The 24,945-nt window shown below is 41.0% G+C and overlaps 1 protein-coding gene across 4 annotated transcripts in view; it reads right to left on the bottom strand.

Annotated features, from left to right (window-relative positions):
• Positions 1–24,945, bottom strand: part of GSK3B (glycogen synthase kinase 3 beta) — a 256,101-nt gene that overhangs the window by 93,002 nt on the left and 138,154 nt on the right. For all 4 annotated transcript variants that reach the window (XM_050959745.1, XM_050959759.1, XM_050959735.1 and 1 more), the window contains exons 4-6: positions 15,859–15,969; positions 7,298–7,428; positions 1,934–2,040 (exon numbers count right to left, since the gene is read on the bottom strand). In XM_050959745.1, coding sequence (XP_050815702.1) covers positions 1,934–2,040; positions 7,298–7,428; positions 15,859–15,969 — 349 coding nt within the window. The remainder of the gene's footprint in view (positions 1–1,933; positions 2,041–7,297; positions 7,429–15,858; positions 15,970–24,945) is intronic.

Here is a 24,945-nt window from a genome sequence, read left to right as displayed (position 1 = left end):
GCATTGGGTTTAAAAAAAAGGCAAGCCCCAAATGTGTAGTATTTTGCAAAATGCAGCCAAACTGGAGAAACTAAATTTTCAGGATATGCCTGTAATTTTAAACCTTTTCCTCTTCATGAAGGTAAGGATTCTTTTTTATTTTTATTTTTTATTATTTTTTGGGGGGGGGGTAGGGGAGTTGAGGTGGAAGAAAGCAAGGATTTGCTGTGTATTATGTTTCAAGTTAAATGCTAACAGTCAATTTCATGCAGATTGTTTTCATATTTATCAACCTCTACAACAGCACTTACAAATGAATATTTTTTTTACAGTGTTTAACCTGCCCAGAACTCCAAAAATTTTGCATCGATTTGGCTCAAACTTGCAAACAAAAATTCATCTCCAAAGAAAAATCAAGCATGGAAAACATTACCAAGCAAGGACTTCAGAAAAGGTGAGAGTTCTGAAAAGCACTATCATGTAGAAAGACTTAATGTTGAAAAACACTTATTTAAACTATAACAGTCTCTCTTAGTGGCGCCTACAATATTTGTTTCATTACAGCAGAATATTTGCCTGAAAACAGAATATTAGTTTCCCCAGAGCGCGTCTGCACCTAATGCTTGTTCATGAATCCCCTGTGATCTCATGTGCGGTTATGTCATATACAACTGGATCACTTCATTTGGGAGAAAAGTAGTGATGGCATGTGCAGTCTTTAGAAACTAAGTGCTTGTATTTCTACTGGATACATCACAGATCTAAGCAAAAGCTGGGGGTGCTGCCTGTGGCTGTCTAGACTAGGAAAAAAGATTTAAAAAAATTACATTAGTTAACTTGTTTAAATTAGTTTTTAAACACCACTAAGCACTTGGTGTATGACAGGGCTTAACACCTTTAAAATACGTTAACTGGTTACAGTCAGTCCTAGACTCTTCCCAGGGTTGACCATGACCTCCTAACATTTTTAAAGGTGTTACATCTTGCCTACACTAGGTACTAAGAAATATTTTAAAATGTGATTACTAGTATGTTTTTAAAAGCACCTCCTTCTCCTGGTGCAGACAAGATCCATATGAAAACACTAATAATCACTTGGAATAGACAAGACCCATATGAAAACACTAATAATCACTTGGAAGCTTGAGATCTGAATTACGACCTCTTTAATGCCAGCCCACAGACAGGGTCCCCGTGTATTCTGTGATTTAGAAACCAAAACTACCAACATTGTTAGCTATTTTATTGCTGTTCATTATAGCAGAAATCTACTGCCTCCTATGCCTCCATAGGTACCAAAAGCCCCAAGTCTTCTCACACTGGCTGACAAAGGTGCCAGCTTTCTTGACAGCTTCTATGATGCAGTTATTAGTTATCTAAACAAAAAAATAATCTTTGACATTTTAAAACTTGAGGTGTGGGGTCAGCATAAAGTAGGTAAGTTATTACACAGATAATATTATTCTTTTTCATATTTGATTTAAATTGTTGAGATTTTTTCATGTCCTATAAACTACACAGATCCTTGCCCAGAGTTTTTCCAAGACACTGTAAAGCCAATACCCAACTCATTTTCTTTATTATTAAAAATAATTAATAAAATTCAACCAAACGCTTGAGCAAGAAAACTGGTCCACTGAAATTGTCTGGACAGCTGGAAAAAAACCCAGCTATTTGAAGTCTGACTTTTAGCCAAACACAAATAACTTCCCAACCCACACTGAAGTCTAGAAGCTAGAAAATCATATTGTGATAACTTCAGAAACGTGAACGGACATGCATTTACTTCAAGAACCATCTTTCACCACCTATAACCAGGTCCTCCTTTCAACGGTCACACTTGAGCACTTTGGGACAGTTATAAACTTATTTATAAATCTATTTTGTTCACAATAAAAGCAATCAAAAACAGTGCAGTCAGTACAGAGTGCAATACACAAAAAGATATACATACCTATACTGGAGGTATAATCGGTGGCTCCAAAGATCAACTCTGGTGCCCTGTAGTACCGAGAGCAGATGTAAGAGACATTAGGCTCTCCACGAACCAGCTGCTTTGCACTAGAGAGAAGCAAAACAGAGATCTCCTTCAGTGACAGAAGATTTTACCACACTTCAGCACAGGCAAACTTAGTTTTATTTCTCTTTCCCCCACCCCCCATTTCCAAACTATTCTGAATTGATGCTGTGATGTTACAATCCATATTCTTCATAGAAATATTGTTATGATATGAATATGGAATAACTAAGATATGCTTCATGCAAGATGCCTCGTACGATATCACTGGAAAGGTTATGATTTACTGAATGAGATTATCCAATTTATATGCTTGTGTCATTTCTGTATCTAAAGTTAGGAATATGGACTAATAACAATTACAACTGGGTGTGTATTGGGAAGACACCCACTGGTCAACAGGCCACTGGATTTGATGGGCCATTAGGAAGAAGCAACAAGACTGTGAAGATCCTAATCTCTTTCCTTCCTGGGAGGCATCCTGGGACATAGCTGTGACACCACTAGGTCAGGTGGTCTTGTCACCAGATACTAAACATTATCTTGGACTTCTTGTAACTTTCCACTAAAAGAATGGGGGCGGGGGGTCAAGTTTGGGAAACAAAAGATTTTGTCTTATGTAAATCTTATTTCAGGGTGGAGAGGAAGGCAAATGGGACTCTCTTCCATTGCCTGCTCAAGAAGGAGGAGTGTTGAAAGATCCTGAAGGGACAAAGGAACTAACATGAATAGAAAGACAGAGGTGGGTCCAGTCTGTAAGGAGAAATAACGAACTCTGAGCTACAGAAACTCTGCATCCCGCCTAATTCAACATTTAGAGTGAGAAATTACATTTTGTAACCTGTTTCTTTAGTGAATCAAGCTTAGTTTGCATGTTTTGTTTTATTTGCTTAGTAAACTGCTTTGTTCTGTTTGTTATCACTTATCTGCCTTTTATAGTTAATAAAATTTGTTTTGTTTATTATTAAACCCAGTTTATATAATCTAACTGGAGGGGACAAGAAGTGATGCCTATCCTCTTTTCACACTGAGGAAGAGGAGTGTGACATTTTATGAGCTTGTGCTGTGCAGATTTTGCTATACAGTGCAAGACAGTACAGTGAAACCCCGCTATAACACGATGTTTGGGGTCCAAAAACTTCCATCACGTTAAATGCAGGGTCGCGGTATAGTGGGGTTTGTCAGTGGTCCCCAACGTGGTGCATCGATGTGCGCCGCCTAGTGCCCCTAGTGCCCAGCAGGAGAGAGGAGCCGTGGCTCCCAGCCTGCCAGGGACAGAGAACTCCAGTGGGCACCGGTGCTCTCTGTGCCCGGCAGATGCGGGGCCACGGCTTCTCTCCAGCTTCAAGAGGAGCCGTGGCCCCACGGCTGACGGGGACAGAGAGCACCAGTGCCCACAGCTCCGGAGTTCTCTGTCCCAGGCAGGCGGGGAGCCATGGCTCCTCTTGAAGCCAGAGAGAAGCCGTGGCCCTGCACCGGTTGGGGACAGAGAGCACCAGCGCCCGCAGCCCCAGAGGTCTCTGTCCCCGGAAGGTGGGGAGAAGCGGCTTCTCTTGAAGTGGGAGAGAAGCCGCGGCCCCGCGCCTGCCGGGGACAGAGAGCACCGGTGCCAGCAGCCTCTGAGTTCTCTGTTCCTTGCAGGCGGGGCGCCATGGCTCCTCTTGAAGCTGGAGAGAAGCTGCGGCCCCGCGCCTGCCAGGGACAGAGAGCACCGGCGCCAGCAGCCCCAGAGTTCTCTGTCCCCGGCAGGCGGGGAGCCGCGGCTCCTCTTGAAGCTGGAGAGAAGCCGGGGACAGAGAGCACCAGCGCCCGCAGCCTAGGAGTTCTCTGTCCCCGGCAGGTGCGGGGCTGCAGCTTCTCTCCCCTGCCATAGTGTTGGGGACCATTGGTACAGTACCTACCTGTATTATGCCTTAAAGGGAGCCAATCTGTGATCAGATTACATGCGATTTTGCGTTATGGCAGGGCGCATTATTGTGAGGTTTGACTGTATTATTTTGGGTTTACCTCCCGAAAGGGGTGTGCACGTGAGTGCTGCGGGAGTCCTCTCACACAAAGCTGACTTCAGTCTGTCTCTGCAGCAGGGTGTGGCCCTACCTGTCTGTGTGTGCTGCCAGGGGCCAGAGAGCCTGATTCAGCAAAGCAGGGAGAGGGAATCCAGGCTGGTGGAGCAGGAGAAGCTCAGTGAAACCCCAGTACATCAGGTAGCATCCTGGACATGGGGGTCTTACCCATTACAGATGCATGCGACAAAGTCACTTTTTTTACTGTCAAACCCACTCAAACCAGCAGCCAGTTATCTTATGATAACACATTGGCCACACAATCCAGCAGACAAATAGGTTCATATTCCTGGATAACACTATACTACTATGCTGGGTGCAAAGATTTATTTACAGAGGATAAAGGCTTGACAGAGTATGGTTCAGTCCAATTTAGTCAACTGTTGAGGTTCAAACCCCTCTACCACTCACTCACTCAAACCTAAATATCACCTTTCTTTATGATCACATCAGCACTCCTTTGGTTCTATACTGCTCAGGGAAGCATGGTAGGTTATTTTCATATTTTGCAGTGGGACGAACAGGAGAAAGAGCAGGCAGCAGGCATCTGACAATGGGCTCTGCCCTGACTTAACATTAAGGCTTTGTCTACACTGCACAATGTCGGCCTGGGCCCTAAACTGCTGCAGAAGTGCCTCTGCCAAAGCAGCAGTCACCTCAAGTTATCCCCCCACCGAAGAAAATGAAGCAACTCAAGAAGTTTTATTTGCAACATCAGACAGTGAACATATCTATTGCCTGCTGACTCCCACAGCTTTAGTTGATATAGATGGAAAACATTATATGGGGTACGCAGTAGAAGCAAAGTGTGAACCACAGTAGCTTTTAGAAGATATAAGAACATAAGAACGGCCATACTGGGTCTGACCAAAGGTCCATCTAGCCCAATATCCTGTTTTCCGACAGTGGCCAATGCCGAGTGCCTCAGAGGGAATGAATAGAACAGGTTATCATCAAGTGATCCATCCCCTGTTGCCTATTTCCAGCTTCTGGCAAACAGAGGCTAGTGCTATCTACACTTCAGTATAATCATAGTTTTGTAACCAGTTTGTGCCACACAGCTGAAATGATTAAACAAACACAGCCAAGTTATGCCCACAGCATCTTTTTGTACAATGCAACCATATATAAAATCAAGGGACAATTGGACAAGCTCAGATCCAAATGAAGATCCCCTCACATGGCAGGGCACTGAGTTGTTACTACTGCTGCTCCAGTTAGTATAAATTACATTGATGTGCCTTTAGAGCAATCATTTATATTCTAAATAAAAGGGTTTTTCAAAATTAAATAAGTAGAAATGTAAACTTCACAGCCATGTTTTCAATGTATACTTAAACATTATACATTTTGTGTTTTACTGGATATTTGACCACTCTCATGCTAGATGCAAATCTAGGGATTTATCTCCTTCCATATATTTTCTTCTCCCTTCTCAACTCATCCTTTAGTTTTCTCTATCTTTAATTCTCCTTCTGCAGTCTCCTGGACCATATGAAACCCCAATGTATATTCTTGAGAGAAGATTCACTCCAGGTTTCAGAATTTAGCCCCAATCTAACCAACAGCTTCTACTGAATGCTCCTGATTACTTTGTTTTTAAAATGATAGCAATATGGGTTAACTGGCATGGGGCTCTTTCTGGAGAGTGGCAGACAAAACATTTAGTATCTGTCAAATTCTAAAAGTAGCATTCTCCCTGTTTTGCCTTAAGGTCATTGATTCCTTCTCATTTGGTGTTAGCTTCATGTATTGTAATCATTTAAAAAAAGATTTTTGTGTCTTAAACATGTGAGTTATACTTTAACACGCATTTTGGGTTGGATCATCATCATTCAAAAAAGCAATGCAGCTGAAAGAGTTGGTAATCTGATCCTGTCCATATGCTGTGGAAGCAATTCAAATCAAACGCTCAGTTACATTAACAAACAGCCCAACCACCCATCCCCCGAATATTTAGTCTCTCTCATTTAACCTGATCTGAAACTCCTATTTTTTCCATGGAGCATCCTATGTAGCTAAATAGTGTTAGTTTAATTTTGCCTATAAAAAAAGTTTTAGTCTGTCACTCTTATTTTAACAGTCTTCTGTTAATCTCAGGAAAAGATTCATGAACCACCGTGCATGAATCTATAGCGCTTCAACCACCACTCAAAGTTCCAATTTCCAATAGTCAGGCTAGTTTAGCAGCAACTGCTCTGGTGACATCTCATACACACATACTCTCCAAGTTACTTAAGTCTACTACAGTTAAAGGGCATTTTGGGTAAGGGACTCAGAGAGAAAGAAAGTGGATTCCTGATTTCTACCAGTGATCTTGCCCATGTAAAGGCATTTACAGCTTTAAGCATCTAGTGACAATCCTGCTCTATGGATACCAGAAAAAGAATGTGCCTTTTGACAAAAGACCTGTAAATCTCAGTATCTAAGACCCTTAGTTAAAAGTCTATTACCTCCAGCTGATTAAATCCTTTGGTATTTGAAATACTATACTAATTGGTATAACCATGGATTCAGAACATACATATTCAAGAAGTATTGGATTAGCATTATATTTTTCTATTGGGGTTACTATATCACACCCATCACCCAACAGTTAAACTCAGATAGCTGTTCTTTCCTAGCCACTATATTTTCTCTACACATCTGTATACGTTTTTAAAGCATACCTATACAATGTTTTGATTTTTTAAATTCCCCTTCTTTGTGAATCCTCTTGCATTCACCCAATCTCTTTCTCTCTCAGAGTTAATTACACACACACACACACACACACACACACACACACACAAATGGCAGAAAAAGGGGAGGATTGAGATAAAAAGCCTCTGTTGCTCACCCTTTCCCCAACTAGAAGGGAACCCTATTAAGACACTGTTCCATGTGATATAAAAAAAGTCTCTGTGTCGAATTAGGTCATGGTTCTTTTCAGATAAATTAGTTTTAACCAGGCTTTGGAATACAAGGAGCTTGTCTGCACTAGGAAAACTTTGCTGGCATAGCTACACTGGCAAGCCCTTCTAGTGAAGACACAGTTTATACTAGCATAAAAGTGCTTCTGTAGTACCCAAAGAGACATAAGGTATACTGGCACTTTTATACTGACATAAGTGTGTCTACATCAGGACTTATATTGGCATAATTATGTCAGTAATGAAAAATCACATCCTTAAGTAATTCAGCTATGCCAGTATAAATGTTATGTGTACTGCATATCAGGCCAAAGAGACAGACTTACCTTCCAAAGTCACAGAGTTTTAGGACAGCTGTATCAGGGTCCAGCAAGAGGTTCTGTGGTTTAATATCCCGATGGCAGATTCCAAAGGAATGGATATAGGCTAAACTTCGGAACAGCTGATACATGTACAACTGGAACACAAACAGACAAGGTATAACGTACAACTTCTTGTAACAAAGAGAATGTGTGTGGGCGGGGGGGGAGAGGAGGAGGAGGAGTGGGAGAGACATTAGCATACTAAAAAACTTACATAGTAAGCCAGAGTGAATTCTACAGCTCACCAATAAAAAAACTAGACAGACAAATTTTAAAGCAATGATGGCAAGACAAGTAAGGCCTAAAAGTTGGACTTCACTTTTCTTCCCTTCCACATAACCTCAACACTTCTTTGTTTAAGTCAGTGTAATCTGTTATACAAATATTCCTTGACCTCTCAAATACAAAATGTTTTATTTGTAAAGAATATTCATGACAGCAATCCAGCATTCACAAGCAACCATACAAGGAGTGATGGCTGACAGAGAGAAAAACACACACAGCAAATAAAAGTACTTCCATGTCAGATTTCTAAAGTCCTGTCTATATTAGGTGAAGAGGCAGTGTGACAAATTCTTGAATGGAACCCTTGAGCTTGCCACACTGGTACAACTTTGTGCATCCACACACAACACCCACACCAAACAACTTGCTAGTATTGGTTGTCCTAGCAGTTTGCATTGCTTGGGATAGCCTTTAGATCAAATCTAGAGGAACGAGTAAAATCTAGATATTTTGAAACTGTCCCGAAGTCCTTGCTCCCAGGAATGGCGCCAAGCACTATGAAAATGAATGTTGGTTACTTGTAACTGAAGTTCAAGACACGTCCTACACAGTCATGAGATGCACTAGCCACGTGCAGCTCAGATGGTGGAACCTGGCTAGCAACGCCTTCTGGAGCGTGGAGCCTTTTGGAGCTCTGGCCACCTCAGTTCCTTCCCACCACCTCCTCTGGTGGAGGTTATAATTAAGACTCCCAATGAAAAGGGGAAGGTGAGTAGGGGGTGTGAATATGCAGAGTCCCACCTCAAAGAATTTTGGTTACAAGTAACTTTCATTTTTTCTTTGAGTGGCCTCTGCATACTCCTTTATGAAAAGGATTCTCTGAGAAGGCTGTATGTATCAGTGGGTGTTTTTCTGGTTTATCATGAAACTTAGACTTCTGAAGAGAGTACACATGCAAAGGATGGCAATGACTAGATAATCGTTTGATGGGCCTTATTAGCAATCAGAGATACAGGAACAAAAATTCCTCTTTTCTTAGGTGAGCTGCCCTGTCAAGAGACATTTAATAAATGCCATGAGACAGGAGAAAGTTCATATGGAGGGCCCTTGTATTGAAAATAGTCTTCTCTCCACTGTACATCAAATGTACTTCTGATATACATGACTTGCAGCAATATGAAGGTAGGCTTCTTTCAAATCAATTGCTGAAAACCCATCTTTTGGAGAAAGCGAGGGTATGACAGAGCTAGGGTTAGCATATGGAAATGGAACTTCCTGAGAGATGTACTGAGTTTCCTGAGGTCTAAAATCATTCAAAGGCCTCCATCTTTCTTGGAGATTATGAAATACCTTGCATAAAATCCTGTGCACCTTGAATCTCCCTGGTACCTCTCCTACAGCTCCCATTTTGAGTAGAGCCAGAACCTCATTTTTTAAACAGGTTCTTGTGAGAGAGGTTCCTGAACAGAAACAGAGAGGTGAGTTGGAAGAGGCGAGGTATTCAAATTGAATCAAATACCCAGTTCGGATGAATTCTAAAATCCACCTGTCCATAGTTATAGAAGTTCAATAGCAGAAATATTGATAAAGTAGCTCTCTGAAGAGGGAAAAGCAAGCATCGGTCAAGACTGGACTGCAGTCATGAAATGCCTCAAACCTGTGGGCTAAGGTTTGACACCATAGCTGCCAAAGATGTTTGCTTACCTCTTGCCCTTGTTTTGAAGTTTCTTCTCCTCTGCTGGAAAGACTGTTGAGGAAGATATTGCTGTTGGTAATAATATATCCTCTGTATTGAAAAAAAAGGGAAGATGGCAATGAAGGAAGCTATCTTTGGTATCTAAATACTGGTAGTACTGTCTTCTCTGGGCTTGCTGATCAATGACAAAAGGTCTTCCTGCATAAAGTGTTTTCCTCATCTTCTCCAGAAAGTCATTAGTTTTGGTACTAAATAGACCTTTTTCAAAGGGAAAGTCTTCTATATCAGCTTTAGTTTCCTGGGGTAGTCTAGAAAATTTGAGCAAGACATATCAAAGAGGAATTGCAGATACTATAATTTTAGCTGTCTACTCTGAAGAATCAAAAGATGCTTGCAGTACATGCTTTACTACTACTTGCTGGCTCTCTGTAGCAAAAGCATAAGCAAGTTTCTTTTGTTCATCTGGCACAGCCTTTTAGTAAAGGCTGACATTTTCTTCCAAAGATAGTATTGGTAATGTGCCATAACAACTTGGTAGTTCACAACCCTTAAGCTTTACATGGAAGAGAACTGTTCTTCCCAGTTCATCCATCATAATTTTGTATTTATCCAAGGAAGTAAAGTAAATGGAACCACTCTTAGATCTTTAAACAGCTGCTTCCACTACTAAGGAATCTGGCACGGGGAGAGTATGAAAGAAATTCCCTGCCGGGTAAATGATATAAACTAAGCTAATACCTGAAAGGCTGTGTTCACCCTTGATGGAGATGTGGCAGTGCAGACACCTAGGTTCTCTTCAGAAGATATCCACTGTCAGTTTCAGGATATAATTCTTCAAACTCCTGAAGGGTGATCTGTTCCTCTACATCAGACAAAGAGTCATGCATTAGAGCAGGAGACTGGTCTCCTTTCTATGTGATATCAATAGATCCTGTATCTTTAGTTCTGTAGGGCCTGCTTCCAATGGTGCTGGGGACTGAAGATATCCACTATACCCTTAGTGCTGCAGATCTGGTTAGTAAGATGGAGCTGACCAATAAGACCATCTCTGTGCCATGGGGGCATTTCTCCCATCAGGCCAGTAGTCCATATTTGGGTCCAATTCATAATATGATCCCACCACGGGGGTTCTCTGAGAAAGGTTGAGAGCCCAATCATTTTCTCTTTAATGGTGGATAGAACAAAGATGGCACCTGCCATTCTTAGACACAATCAGGAGCCAAGAGGCGATAGTACTGGATCCAATATAGGAAAGAAACCTACTGGGGAACCAATGCTGTTTTAGGGGGATAGAAGAGGAGAAGACATTTGTTGTTCTTTTACCCTTCTGTTCCCTACGACAGTCAAATCTAGAGACGAGTTCCTTCTCTTCTGTAGTAGTTCTCTCTCTAAATTTGATTGAGGTGGCGGCACTGGAGCAGAATGATGGATTCGTGCCAGTCCCATCAAAGAGGGTTGGGTAAGGGAATCGGAACAGATACTTGGATCTGACACTATCTTCTGCTGCCTCTTTTTGTCCTGATAAGTGAATTTTTGGATCCTTCGATTTTCCTACTGGATCAAAGTCTCTGGCAACCAGAGTGACAGCTGGATCTGGTGTCATAGCTGCATGTTTCTTAGCTCTATTTCCAGAGTCTTTACACCATGGTCCTCTACTTGACTCCAGTGTAATAGGATCTGAGGAGCTTCTTGTTTGTGGACTGGCTCTCCTCACAGAAGCTGTGACTGATTGCAATCTCACCGATGGCTCTCTCCGTAGATTTCTGATACGTAGGTTTACGTAAATGACTCATTCTTCGATACGTCCAGTGCCAAGACTGGTGTATATCACTCCTTGGAACCGACCATATTACCCATCTGGTAGGTAGAGCGGTAATTGCTTCCTTGAAGTTGATTACTTGTAGTCCATTCTGTCTCTTCTTCTCTACTCTCAGGGTAAAGATGTTGCAGATGGAGCACCTGGAGGGTGAATGTCTTTCACTAAGGCAGGCAAGACACAGTGTATGAGCATCCAATGCTAGAAAGACTGAAGCGCAGAATCCACATGATTTAAAGCTTTATTTGTTTTTATTTTTGGATCTGGCAGCAAATCTTAGTACAGACCCAAAGCTTCTGAATGCTACGCTATCTAACACAAAAAAAGCTAATTAAACTAAAACCAGTAACTGTATTTAAAACTAGCATTTCGTAACTAACTTGGCTTTATCTAAGAGAAAGATCCAAACATAAGGTCTGGGTAGATTCCTGATTCATTCCAGTTGCACAGAGTTGGACGGAACACAGAGCCAATGCACCACACCCCTTTTAAAGCCTCATCCATACAATGTGGAATGTAGGGCAAGAGGAGTATATGAGCACTCATACTGACACCACTATCAAGGTCCCACCATTTGAGATGCACATGGCTGGTGCATCACGAGTGGGCATATGCAAGAGCCACTTGAAAGAGAATAGGTGCTTCAGGAATTCCAGAATGCATTGGTGCAATTGTGACTGTAGGATGTACTGTGTGAGGAAGTGCCAAAATGGTTTTGCTTAAAACCTTACTCCTGCAAAAGAGCACTGGGCCATTGCAAAAACCAAGGATGGGAAAACCCATCATTTCATGCAGAGAATGTTCCTCAGTGCCCTCCATGCATTGTGTAAACACACCCTAGAGGGGATGTTATAAATACTGAGGACTGTACACACAAAGTCTGCAGAAACATTTAACCATAACCCTGTTAAACAGTCCTGTATGTGTCCTTCATTTTACTACTCAGAGCTGATCATCAAGGTACCATGGTGTTTACAAACCAAAATTTGCTCTTCTTTAACCAGCCTCCTCTTACTCTCCACAGTTTCATTCAATGGCGGTGAATCACATCCACTAGACTGAGACCATGCAAATATGAATGCAATCCTGGTGATCAGCAGCAATGGAAAAATAAAGTAGACCAGGAGAGCTTAACAGAGTGTTCGCAAAATATTCTTGTTGGTTAAAATTTGTGTTAGTGGAACTGTGGTATTTTGAAGGTGAACTAAAATCTCATCATTATGGCCAGTGAGGAGCGGGAAGCAGAATGGAGCAGATAAAGGCATTGTCAAGGTTCAGTTTGAATTGCACAGCCTCTACAAAGCCTCTAAATATTACATCGGTTTTTACTCTTACTGGTAACATACAATTAATATGTGCCAGAAGTAGTTGAGCATCCATTTCTCCTTATTCCATGGGACAGCAGGTTCATTTTTAACTGTAGTGGGTATCTCCCTACAGATCTCAAATGGTTAGGAAGAAAGGAGGAGAGAAAGGGAGACAGTTTTTCAATTTAACTATGATAATTTGTTGGACACTCAGCCCCAAGTAAAATACAATTACCACCCTAAATTAGTCTCTTTTGCTTCTACTTCCTAGCTGCCTATCCCAATCAAAGTCCTGAGGTTTGGTCCAATACATCAAGAGGGAAATTTTAAAGACCATCCCTCTCTGGTTTTACTTTTAACCTCTACAACAATTCCCTGTTGTACCCCACTTCCAGTGTTTCTTGTATGCTGTCCTTCCACCAGTCAGTCAGTTGAGCTGTGTCCTGACATCCCCACCTCCCTCCACCCAGTTTTACTTTTAGAATCATAGAATATTAGGGATGGAAGGGACCTCAGGAGATCATCTAGTCCAACCCCCTGCTCAAAGCAGAGCCAATCCCTAACTTTTTTTTTTGCCCCAGATCCCTAAATGGCCCCCTCAAGGACTGAACTCACAACCCTGGGTTTAGTGGGCCAATGCTCTAAACACTGACCTATCCCTCCCCGCAAGAGTATAACTTTATTTGTAAACAAAATGTATTCAAGCCAAAGGCATAATTCTGTGGGGAAATCCAGAGCTCTATTAAAGTATAAACAGTGAGATGTGTGACAAAAGTTTTAAAAAAACCCTTAGTTCATGAATACCATCTTTCTTCAAACAGATTTTAGTATATCTGGAAAGTCTGGTTAAACACAAACCTCATCAGTGAGAACAAACAGAAGAAATGTCAGATTAAAGTTGTAGGCACCTGAAAAATAGGATCTTATAATGGAAGTTCCTTCCTAGCTGTATTCTATTAGCACAGCATACTTTCCTCTATGCTGGCAGTTCTCAAACTGTGGGTCAGGAACCCATTTTAATGGGGTTGCCAGGGCTGGTTTAGACTTGCTTAAAGCTCTGGGTGGAAGAAGGTGAGAACACTCACTACTGCTTGGAGTGACTTGACTTGGAGTGGGAACAACTAACCACACTAAATATAAGTATCCACTCTCCCCCTACCCAAAACTCTAGTCAAACACATGATAGCTACAAACATGGGAATGGGGAATTGATCTGAAGCTGTTCACCTACCTGAGAGCTCTATCTGGCAGATTACTGGCCAAAGCAAGCATGTCCAGCTGCAAAGCAGGATCCTTCTGCCTATCTTTCGCTGCCTTCAGAATCACGTTCAGGGTCTTTTAATTGGTAGGTATAGCAATAAGGTCATATCTGTCTCAATTGTATCACTAACTATTCTTTGTGGATTTTTTCTTTCCCTCCCCCTCGCCCATTTCTGTCAACAGCCTGAAACCTGTCTGGCCTCCAGTTTCAAGTTAGTTTTTGTTATTTTATAGCACCCCAGATGCACCATAAGGAGATGTTAACTTTAACATGTAATAATTACAAACAAATCAAATTTGTTGTCTGAATTTACCTATATAAATATACAAGTATTTTGAAAGTTTACTCCAAAAAGTCTAAGAGTGTTCTTTATTATTCAAGGAGTCAAAAACAGGTATATACAAAATTTAGTATGATGCTCCATCTCAGAGTACAACTGGATGCAAATTGGTATTTGGGGTTTTTTTTGTTTGTTTGTTTGTTTTTGGTCATTTTACATTGCTACTTTCTTATCTTCCATATTATATAATGTTAGAAGCTATATCATAGAATCATAAGACTGGAAGGGACCTCAAGAGGTCATCTAGTCCAGTCCCCTGCACTCATGACAGGACTAAATTTATCTAGACCATCCCTGACAGGTGTTTGTCTAGCCTCCTCTTAAAAATCTCCATCATTATCCCTAGGCAATTTATTCCAGTGCTTAACTACCCTGACAGTTAGTAAGTTTTTCCTAATGTTCAACCTAAACCACCCTTGCTGCAATTTAAGCCCTTTACTTCTTGTCTTATCCTCAGAGGCTACGGAGAACAATTTTTATGCCTCCTCCTTGTATCAACTTTTTATTAACTTGAAAACTGTTATGTCCACTCTGTCATCTCTACTCCAGACTAAACAAACCCAATTTTTTCAATCTTCCCTCATAGATCATGTTTTCTAGACCTTTAACCATTTTTATTGCTCTTCTTAACTTTCTCCAATTTGTCCACATCTTTCCTGAAATGTGGCACCCAGAACTGGACACACTACTCCCGTTGAGGCCTAATCAGCACACGGTAGAATAGAAGGATTACTTCTCATGTCTTGCTTACAACACTCCTGCTAATACATCCCAGAATGAACTTTGCTTTTTTGGTAACAGTGTCACACTGTTGACTCATATTTAACTTGTGATCCACTCTCTCTGCTGTACTCCTTCTTAGGCACTCATTTCCCATTTTGTATGTGTGCAACTGATTATTCATTCCTAAGTGGAGTAAAGTATGTTATACTTTATATGTATAATTTTAGTATATACCTCCACTGCCAGAATTCATATTGTGGACAACTCCAAAGAGGCTTAACAGTTTTTTGACTTATTTAGTAATAAAACTCTGACACTATCCTACCTTGCTAAGTTACTCTTTAAAATACATACATACATACGTACATACATACAAAAAATTCTACAGATAGATGTAGTCTTTCTTCTTGCCTTTGAGATGTCTCTGAGGTAAATTAGTGTTCCGGACATCAAGACCATATTCTTTATCAATAGTAGGATGAAAAGAAAAGACTATTGTGTCAGAAAAAGAGTATAAAAACAGTTCCGAGGTCCAGAAGGAATGACAGTGCCCACAGCTCCCAAAATTGTCATTTCCCCACCAGGAGAATTTGCAAAGGCCTTGATGCCACATCGCATCTCACAGGAAAGGAGGTGCTCAGGTAAAACCAGTTTCCCCAGAGTGTGTATGTAGGAAAGCCATGAGCATTTAAACTTAAGAACCTTTATGCAGGACATGATCTTATTGTAATTGCAAACACCTGAAAATGTTTAACAACCTAAGATCCAAACAACTGCGCAAATTCTGGAGGGCATACAGTTAAATTGTAAACATTCTACTTCAACAACAGCCCAGATATATTGTTTTGTCTCTGGGACAAAACATCGCTGCTGGGTTATCATTTCTCTTAAAATGTAGGAGTCTAAACAACAGCACAGAGTGTTGCTGAAACTTGCTATCTTAAATTTTTTTATATACACACTTAGGCTCCAACAAATTCCTCTTATAATCATTTCTTTTTATAGATTTTGCTGCCTTGAAATAAACCCTTTACTGTTTAATCTATCCTGCAGTTTAGTGTGAGAATTTAAAGTTCAGGTTGAGGAAAACTAACAACAATTAGAAATGTTGTGTTACAGCAAACTTCCTATTTCAATTTATAATTATAATTACCTACCTTGACATAGATCATAGGGAGTGTCTGTTTGGCCCGACTATAATGTCTGGCGACTCTGTATACTGTTTCAGGAACGTAGTCCAGCACCAAGTTGAGGTACACCTCGTCTTTCTGGAAGAGAGAACAGAAGAAATAATAAGGAAAAGATTCAAAACAGGGAAATACAAGAACAGTATTCAAGGGAGCTGTCAGCTTAAGAAATATGTCAGCTTGCAAGGTTCTAAGGTTTTAACAAAGGGAATGTCAATGCTCCAAAAGTGCCTTATGTTAGAAAACATGCTGACATTTTTTAAGCTAATGCAATGTTAAACACGAGTTGCCCATTACTGCTAAGTTACATTCAACACCATGCTAATTAAAACTGATTAGTTAACAGGTTTTCTAACATGAGGCATTTTCCCAGTGCAAGTGAGGCCAAACAGGTCAATGACCACTCTGCCCATTCAAGTCTCCATAAAAGATGTTCGAGGGAATGATATCTTCCATCTCACAATCTCACACTTTTTACAAGAATTGCTAACTTCAAATTCCCTGACACACCCTACCTACTTAATTACTTATCGATAAAGGTTTGTTTTTTTTTTTTAATTACAGCACATTTTAGAAAGGTTAATCTGATCCTGCTGAAATGGTAACATTGCTATAAGTATTTTGAGGACTAAAGAGATTTTTCTTTTAACCCAACAAAAACCCTAAACATAATACAACAGAGTAAGAACAAAGCTTCAAGCAGGATGTTTAACATTTCCAGCTTGTCAGTTTCAGAGAGATCTGTAACCTAATTTCAAACTTCACACTGAGGTGGGAGAGGGATGAAAATCTGTGACCTCACATAAGGGGTCTTGATTTTAAACTCTTGCCCACCTTAAGTTATTCGTGTTAAAAGAAGAATTACATGAAATGAGACATCACATTCACACAGTGCTTAATTTAACTAGAAATTAGCCAGGAACAGTCAACATTGATTCACCAAGGGCAAATCATGCCTAACCAACCTGACTGCCTTCTATAACGAGATAACTGGCTCTGCGGATACGAGGAAAGCAGTGGAAATGATATATCTTGACTTTAGCAAAGCTTTTGATACTGTCTCCCACAGTATTCTTGCCAGCAAGTTAAAAAAAGTATGGATTGAATTAAAGGACTATAAAGTGGATAGAAAGCTGTCTACATCGTCGAGCTCAACGGGGAGTGATCAACGGCTCAATGTCTAGTTGGCAGCTGGTATCAAGCGGAGTGCCTCAGGGGTCGGTCCTGGGGCTAGTTTTGTTCAACATCTTCATTAATGATCTAGATGATGGGATGGATTGCACCCTCAGCAAGTTCGCGGATTACACTAAACTGGGGGGAGAGGTAGATATGCGGAGGGTAGGAATAGGGTCCAGAGTGACCTAGACAAATAGGAGGATTGGGCTAAAAGAAATCTGAGGAGGTTCAACAAGGACAAGTGCAGAGTCCTGCACTTAGGACAGAAGAATCCCATGCACTGCTACAGGCTAGGGACAGACTAGCTAAGCAGCAGTTCTGCAGAAAAGGACCTGGGGATTACTGTGAACGAGAAGCTGGATATGAGTCTACAGTGTGCCCTTGTTGCCAAGAAGGCTACCGGCATATTGGGCTGCATTAGTAGGAGCATGGCCAGCAGATCAAGGGAAGTGATTATTCCCCTCTATCTGGTACTGGTGAGGCCACATCTGGAGTATTACAACCAGTTTTGGGGTCCCCACTACAGAAAGGATGTGGACAAATAGGAGAGTGTCCAGCAGAAGTGAACAAAAATGATTAGGGGACTGGTGCACGTTACTTATGAGGAGAGGCTGAGGGAACCGGGCTTATTTAGTCTGCAGAAGAGAAGAGTGAGGGGGGATTTGATAGCAGCCTTCAACTACCTGAAGAGAGGTTCCAAAGAGGATGGAGCTCAGCTTTTCTCAGTGGTGGTAGATGACTGAACAAAGAGCCATGGTCTCAAGTTGCATTGGGGGAGGTCTAGGTTGGATATTAGGAAAAACTATTTCACCAGGAGGGTTGTGAATCACTGGAATGGTTACCTAGGGAAGTAGTGGAATCTCCATCCTTGGACGTTTTTAAGGCCCGGTTTGCTAAATCCCTGTCTGGGATGAATTAGTTGGGGTTGGTCCCACTTTGATCAGGGGGTTGGATTAGATGACCTCCTGAGGTCTCCTCCAACTCTAATCTTCTATGATTCTACAATTCAGCTGCTCAGAGGCAAAATAGGCCCTAGAAATCTCAAGTATTTTGATATAGTCTTCCCACCCTATTCTGAAACTCAGAATTGTATAATCATTTCCAACTATACAAACTGAGAATTAATATCATTAATTAAAATATAAAAATAAAAACAGACAGCAGGGAAAGCAGTCAAGATTTTTCTGTTTGGTTCCCATAACTATAGAGATATTTATAGAAAAAGATGACAGATTTCCATGACACTTAGAGAGGCCTCATGTGGATGGAAGTGGAGCACAGTACTCCCAGACTTCAGCTGAGACTCTTGTCAGTAGTGGGTCCTCTGGCTACACTTTTTAATTAATACCTCCCAATTTGAAAGAAAACCTCTAGATGCATTTGCGGTAGTCATTTAATCACAATTGTCCTAGTCTTAAATGCTGTGACTTAATTAGCCAATTAGAGTGCACAACCTGTTGTGCTTCTCTCATAGCTCACTCAATTATTTAAACTGCCTCTACTCTGCCCAAGCAAACAGCAGTGACCTCCAGTAAATAAAGAAGACGGAGAATTTTTGATGACATATAACATATGCACATCATGTGCACATGAAACCCATGGAGAATTTCTGGATTTTAGCATCTCACAAACTCAGAGGTGGGTCAGTATCATTATCTGAGGGTAAACATAAGTACTTGAAGGAACATTTTGAGAGCATTTACTGGTACCGCTTAACCTAAAGAGGAGCCACCCAGCAAATCACTAAGGACTTGTTTACATTAGTCTTCTCTCCCAGAAATAAGTCATACTTTTGTTACTACCAGTTGAGTTCCACTGATGGCAGTGCCAGCATAGAAAAGGTTCCAAGTTTATTTAAAAAACAAAAACAAAACAAAACACAGTACTATCTTTTATATCTGCTATGTCCAGAATGATTCAATATGAAGGTAAGTACCAGTCATAGACTCAGAAAGCCTACCTACATGAGCACTCTCACTATTGCTACCACAAGTGAAGCTAAGCCATACGTAGCAACAACAGGACTTTTTGTACTCAGGACATACATTTTCTATATAAATATAAAATTCACTGACATTCAAATTTATATCATGTACCCTCATTCATAAGCCGAATTTTTTAGTAAAAAAGGGAAGCATCAGAGAAGGCGATCAGCTTATGAAAGGGGATAGAGAGAGGGAGAGGTGGGACACAGCCTCCCCGTCTTCCCCAACAGAGGGGGCAAGGAGAGGCAGCACAGCCAGCAGAGCCAGAAGGGAAGAGGTGGGGCCAATCTCTCTCTGCTTCTGGCCACGCTGTTCTCCCCCCAGCCTCCGAAGCTGGTAGGCTGCGGCTGCGCCGCCTGGCTCACCGGAGCACACTGTGGCTGTGCTGCCCAGCCCAGCCCGCCGAAGCAGGCTGTGGCCATGCCACCCAGCCTGGCGCAACGGGGCAACTCCAGCCAGGCCAGAGACAGTCTCCCCTGGCCCACCCCAGCTAAGGTGGGATGGGGAGAGCGAGGAGGTCCCAGGCTAGGGGTGGGGTCATGTGGGGGGTGGTCACAGGGGTTACTCCCCCAACCCCAAGCTTCTCCTCTCCCCTAAATTTCTCCACCGGTTGCTGTCCAGCCTGTCAAGATAAGCAGCTGGCGGGTCGGGACACTTTTTTTATTTAGGTTTACCTCCGTGCCTGTGGACGCTCGAGGTAAACAAACCATCTCGGCCCAGCAGAGGCTTATCCTGATGGCTCAGGAGCCAAAGTTGGCCGACTCCTGAATTATAGGGTCAGCTTATGAATGGGTCATAAAAAATTCCCAATTTTACTTATCCATCTTGGAGGGTGAGGGGGCATCGGCTTATAAACGAACTGGCTTATGATTGAGTATATACGGTACATACTTGATAAGAAGGCCTTGTACCTCAAGGAAGAAATTTCATTCTCATAAGTAAATAATTCTAATTGCCTCAGTATAGATACAGCCTTCTGAATATGTAATATGATTTATTTTTAATGAGTGAGTGTGTGCAATTATATAGGATACTTGTACCTTGGAGAAAAAAAAAATCATACTGGCAAGAAGGTACAGCACAAAGTACACTATCATCATCAGAGTTGATTACAATTATTTTTTACTCTAAAGACTCAAGAGCTCAGTTTCAAAACTTAAAAGGGAAAGATTGAAGAGGTACACAAAATAATGAAAAGTATAGAAAAAGGAAACTTGACACTCCCATTTATGCTCTCTCCCTATACAAGAATAAATGAGAATAAAATGAAAAATGTAGAGAGAGAAAGTTTAAAATTAATGAACACTTTTCATGGAGTACATAATTAACCCATGGAATTCACTGCCACAAGACAAAGTCCAACAACTTTGTGATACAGGTCTAGTTTACAATCTTTCATTTGTGATTTATTTTATTTTCATTCTGATTTTTATTTTCTGCTCTGCCAGATATAGGACTAATTCCATAGCAAGGGTTCCATTCCCATGAGTACAAACCTCAAATCACCAGAACCCAGAGACAGTTTTAGATCCTTGAGTAACTATTTGCGTGTTTTTATTTTATTTACTACTTAGATTCATTTCACAAATCCACACCTGCAGACCTGCTTCTACTGTTGCTCTCTCTCCTTTTCTCTGATGGTAATAGCCTGTCCTCTCTTTTTCCACCTCTTCTTCTTCCTTCATCATCCCAGAAACTTTCCCACCTGTTTTTGTGGCCTTTTTTTTGCTGCCAAAATGACTTGTATCTATCCTTCGGCTCTTATCTCTTCTGGTAGTGTTGGTTTTGAGAATAAGGAAGGATGCCCTAGCCAATCAGTCAAACCTCAATTCTCGAATGTATGTATAGGTGTAGTGTCATGCCTATATATACATTCGCTCCATTTTTGTGAATTCCTCCCCCCCCAGCAGTGTGATCAGCTTTATTCAAAAATCTATACATTATATGTTACATACTTCTGCTCCTATGTAAACAATCACACACATACACATGTATCATATACACACGTAGACTAACTGGCAAACACCACTTCATATCTGTACATTCAGAGCTTTGGACCCTGATGTGAAAGCAGCCTTGAAGTATATGACACTTTTTAATCTTATACAGCCTACTATTCTCTCCTACCACAACCAAGTGGTATTTTAAAAGTGCACATGCAAATGATGTTTTTTATCAGCAAAAGATGAGTCAACTATTCTGAGCTAGCTCTTCTTGCAAATACTGTGGCGTGACTCTCATACATCACTCACTATACTGTTGTGATACTTTTCATTATCCCTTCTTTGCAAACATAAAAATAGGGCCAAAGAAATCCATGAGTTTTCTGAATTTTCCTTTAGGAGATTTGCTGTGAGCGAGAAAGTGACATGACTGTAAAGCTCTCTGCCTGGATGATGTAACCTGGTTTTCTTGCCTCTTGCATTCTCTAAACAAAACAATTTACTGTGAGATAAGTGTGTCGCATAAGGGAACTAACTATTTCAAAGGGTTTGCCAGTTGGTAGCAATTACTCAAGGATCATGAATGGTTCCTGTCTTTCCATTATCAGAAACCCTCTTCATTCCTCATCATGCATTCCCCATGTGACCCACTTCCACACTACCATTCAACATCACTGGGCTGGGGAAGTAGAAAAGAGAAAGCAGATCAGTTAGAACAACATGTTTGCGGGGGTTTGTCAGAGATCCAGCAGGGTCCAGAACAGCTGGCATCACAGAACTGGAGGGAATAAGGAGGAGGAGATGGGGTTAGCATGGGTGAATGCACTTTTCCTTACAGCTATTAGGACTGAATAAACCAAGATACTAGAGCTAAAGCTCCCTTAAATTAAGGCAAGTATGTGAGCATTTATATCTTTCTGTATTTGTCACTAGTGTTCTGACCATTTTCTCATTAATCATCAATCTCACCAGGGTTTTATTTTTTGTTGTTTTGATTTCTTTAAGATGTCATCTTTGGAAATCTAGCTTTTTTGCATTTGGGCACTAGGCTATGAACCTCAGGCATTAAAGACCTTGCTTTCTGCCACCTGGCAAATAATCCCACCCCAGAGCGGTTCAAAACATTCAGAGCAAAATAACTATGGCCTTGTTGCTGAACTAGTCTGCAATGCTCAAGAACTGTCAATGCAGACAAAATCATGTCAGTCAATTACAATATACATACACATATACATATATATTACACATATACACACACCCCACTCACTACAAGCCTCCCCATTATGGAAGTGTGGGAAAGAGAAAGATCCAAAAGTCAAAATATTTTAACTGCTTACTTTTTCATTTTCTTTGTCTCAGAAATTAGAGCTGAAATAGGCCTATAAGAAGACTGAGCACTCTGGCATCTGTGTAGCTGCTGCATTATTTAAATGTGTGCATATGGAACCAGGGAAATGAAATGCTGCAGCTTTTGACATTCCCTAAAGATGCTGAGAGGTCACAAGCTAAACCCTACATTCAAGCCTATCTGTCTTTTACCATACAGAAAAAAAACCCTAGTGTTGGAAATACCACCGAGCTAGCCATCACTACTGCCAATATGAGTCAACAAGTTGTGGGATGTAGGGATTCAATCCTCCTTGATCACTCTTGTACAGAATGAAGGTCAAACATCTCCTCCCTGTCCCTCACCCATCAAAACACCAAGCAACACGTGGATTTTTGTATAAGCCTCTTTTTTTTGGAGGGGGGGAGCAATTTCTATTAAATACTACAGCAATCAGAGTAATGTGGTTAATTAGGCTGTAGGGACACCACCATTTCCCATATGTGTTTACTACAGATAAAAAGATAATGGAAGTGCTAGAGTTCACCTATCAAAGTGACTCAGAACAAACTAGAAATGAACTACAGGGTCTGTTCTCCCTGAGGAATACATCATCGTTCAGACCGGAAAGCTCCAGTGCTCTTTCAATTCTGTCAATAATTTATCCAGTTATCTGCAAGAATTTCTTCTAGTCACCAGTAGCATGATAGAGACAGCTTCAGAAACTATATTGGACATCTTCTCTTTCTTTATTTGGGTGATAGCGTGCATGCTGGTGACAGATATGGCACACTGGAGAGAGAAAACTAAACCTACCCATTTGTAATTCCCCTTTCCAGAAAATTCATGAAGTGAACATACCTTCCACTAAGTCATCTGCTGGGAGAAGAGGACAGCTTAAAACAACAGTTAAGAGAATGAAAGGCTAATGACACCAACTCTAGCACTAGATGTAAAACCAAGAAGAGAATCTGTTTTTCCTATTGAAGTTATTACCAGAGTTTGTAAAATATAAAACACTATGGAACAAGGAAGTATGGCTGTGCAGGAAAATGGAGCCGCTAGGGTATTCAAGTGGTACATTTTCTGTATTGTATTAAAGATATTTGATTTTTTCCCACATATTATTGATAGAGGTGAGTTGGAACACTATAGTATAAATCAGGTTCTGTTCAGAAATTCCCAAAGGATGTTTAACTTAATCTGAGCAGCCGGACACAGGCAGGGGATGCAGTTTAACATTTCAGCTGGATTAGGCTTTAAGAGTGCATCACCTTCCCGTAGCAACACAGTATTAGAAAAAAAGTACCAATTATCCTCGTGTGACATTCGAACTCCAGGAAATTCAAACCCAACAATAAAAGTTCACAGATCTTGGGAGACAGGCCAGTCCTCACTTACAGACAGTCCCCAACCTGAAGCAAATACTCACCAGCAACCACACACCACACAACAAAAACACTAACCCAGGAATATATCCTTGCAACAAAGCCAGTTGCCAACTCTGTCCACATATCTATTCAAGGGACACCATCACATCAGCAACCTAATCACATCAGCAACACCATCAGGGGCTCGTTCACCTGCACATCTACCAATGTGATATGTCAACATGTGCCAGCAATGCTCCTCTGCCACGTACATTGGCCAAACCAGCCAGTCTCTGCGCAAAAGAATAAATGGACACAAATCAGACATCAAGAATTATAAACATTCAAAAACCAGTCAGAGAACACTTCAACCTCCCTGGAGACCCAATGAGAAACTGCAGAACTGGAATTAATTTGCAAACTGGACACCATTAAATTAGGCTTGCATAAAGACTGGGAGTGGATGGGTCATTACACACACTAAAAACTATTTCCCCACGCTATTTTCCCCCTACAGTTACTCACAGCTTCTTGCCAACTGGTTGAAATGGGCCAGTCTGATCATTACTACAAAAGTTTTTCTTTTCCTCCTGCTGATAGTCCACCTTAATCGATTAGTCTCGTTAGAGTTGGTAGGGCAACACTCATTTTTTCATGTTCTCTGTATATATACAATCTTCCTACTGTATTCTCCATTGCATGCATCTGATGAAGTGGGTTTTAGCCCACGAAAGCTTACGCCCAAATAAATTTTTTAGTCTCTAAGGTACAACAATAAAAAAGTGTTACTAGTTGGACCGATCTGACTTACCTAAAAACATACAGTTCAAAATCATAAGTTCATTGCCCTAGAAACAAGCAAAAAATAACATGTCCTTTCTGCAGCTTTGTTCCACTTTTGTATTTTCCACACCACGTCCTAGAAAGTTATAAGAAGCCATGGCTTCCTCCATTGTACCAAGGTGAGGTACTGCCCAAGAAACATGGCCATAAAAAATGCTACCAGGCATAAAAACTTCTGCACCGCTTTTAAGAAAAAGCAAAAATTTGAGAAGTGTAGCTTCTTCACTCAAAGCATCAAGAAGCCATAATCTTCTAGAGGAGTTTGGGAGTTGAAAAACTGTAATTGGTTTTATCTCTATGAATGAATGGTGACACCCAGTGGCCACATGAGTATGCTTTTACTTGCAATTCACAGCTTACAGGTATCTCAACGCAGAGATGGAACTGAGTTCTAGAACGGTGGTTTTCAAACT

The sequence above is a fragment of the Gopherus flavomarginatus genome, chromosome 1 (genome assembly GCF_025201925.1).
Source record: "Gopherus flavomarginatus isolate rGopFla2 chromosome 1, rGopFla2.mat.asm, whole genome shotgun sequence".
NCBI lineage: Eukaryota > Metazoa > Chordata > Testudines > Testudinidae > Gopherus > Gopherus flavomarginatus.
This window is presented reverse-complemented; position numbering and strand designations above follow the sequence as displayed.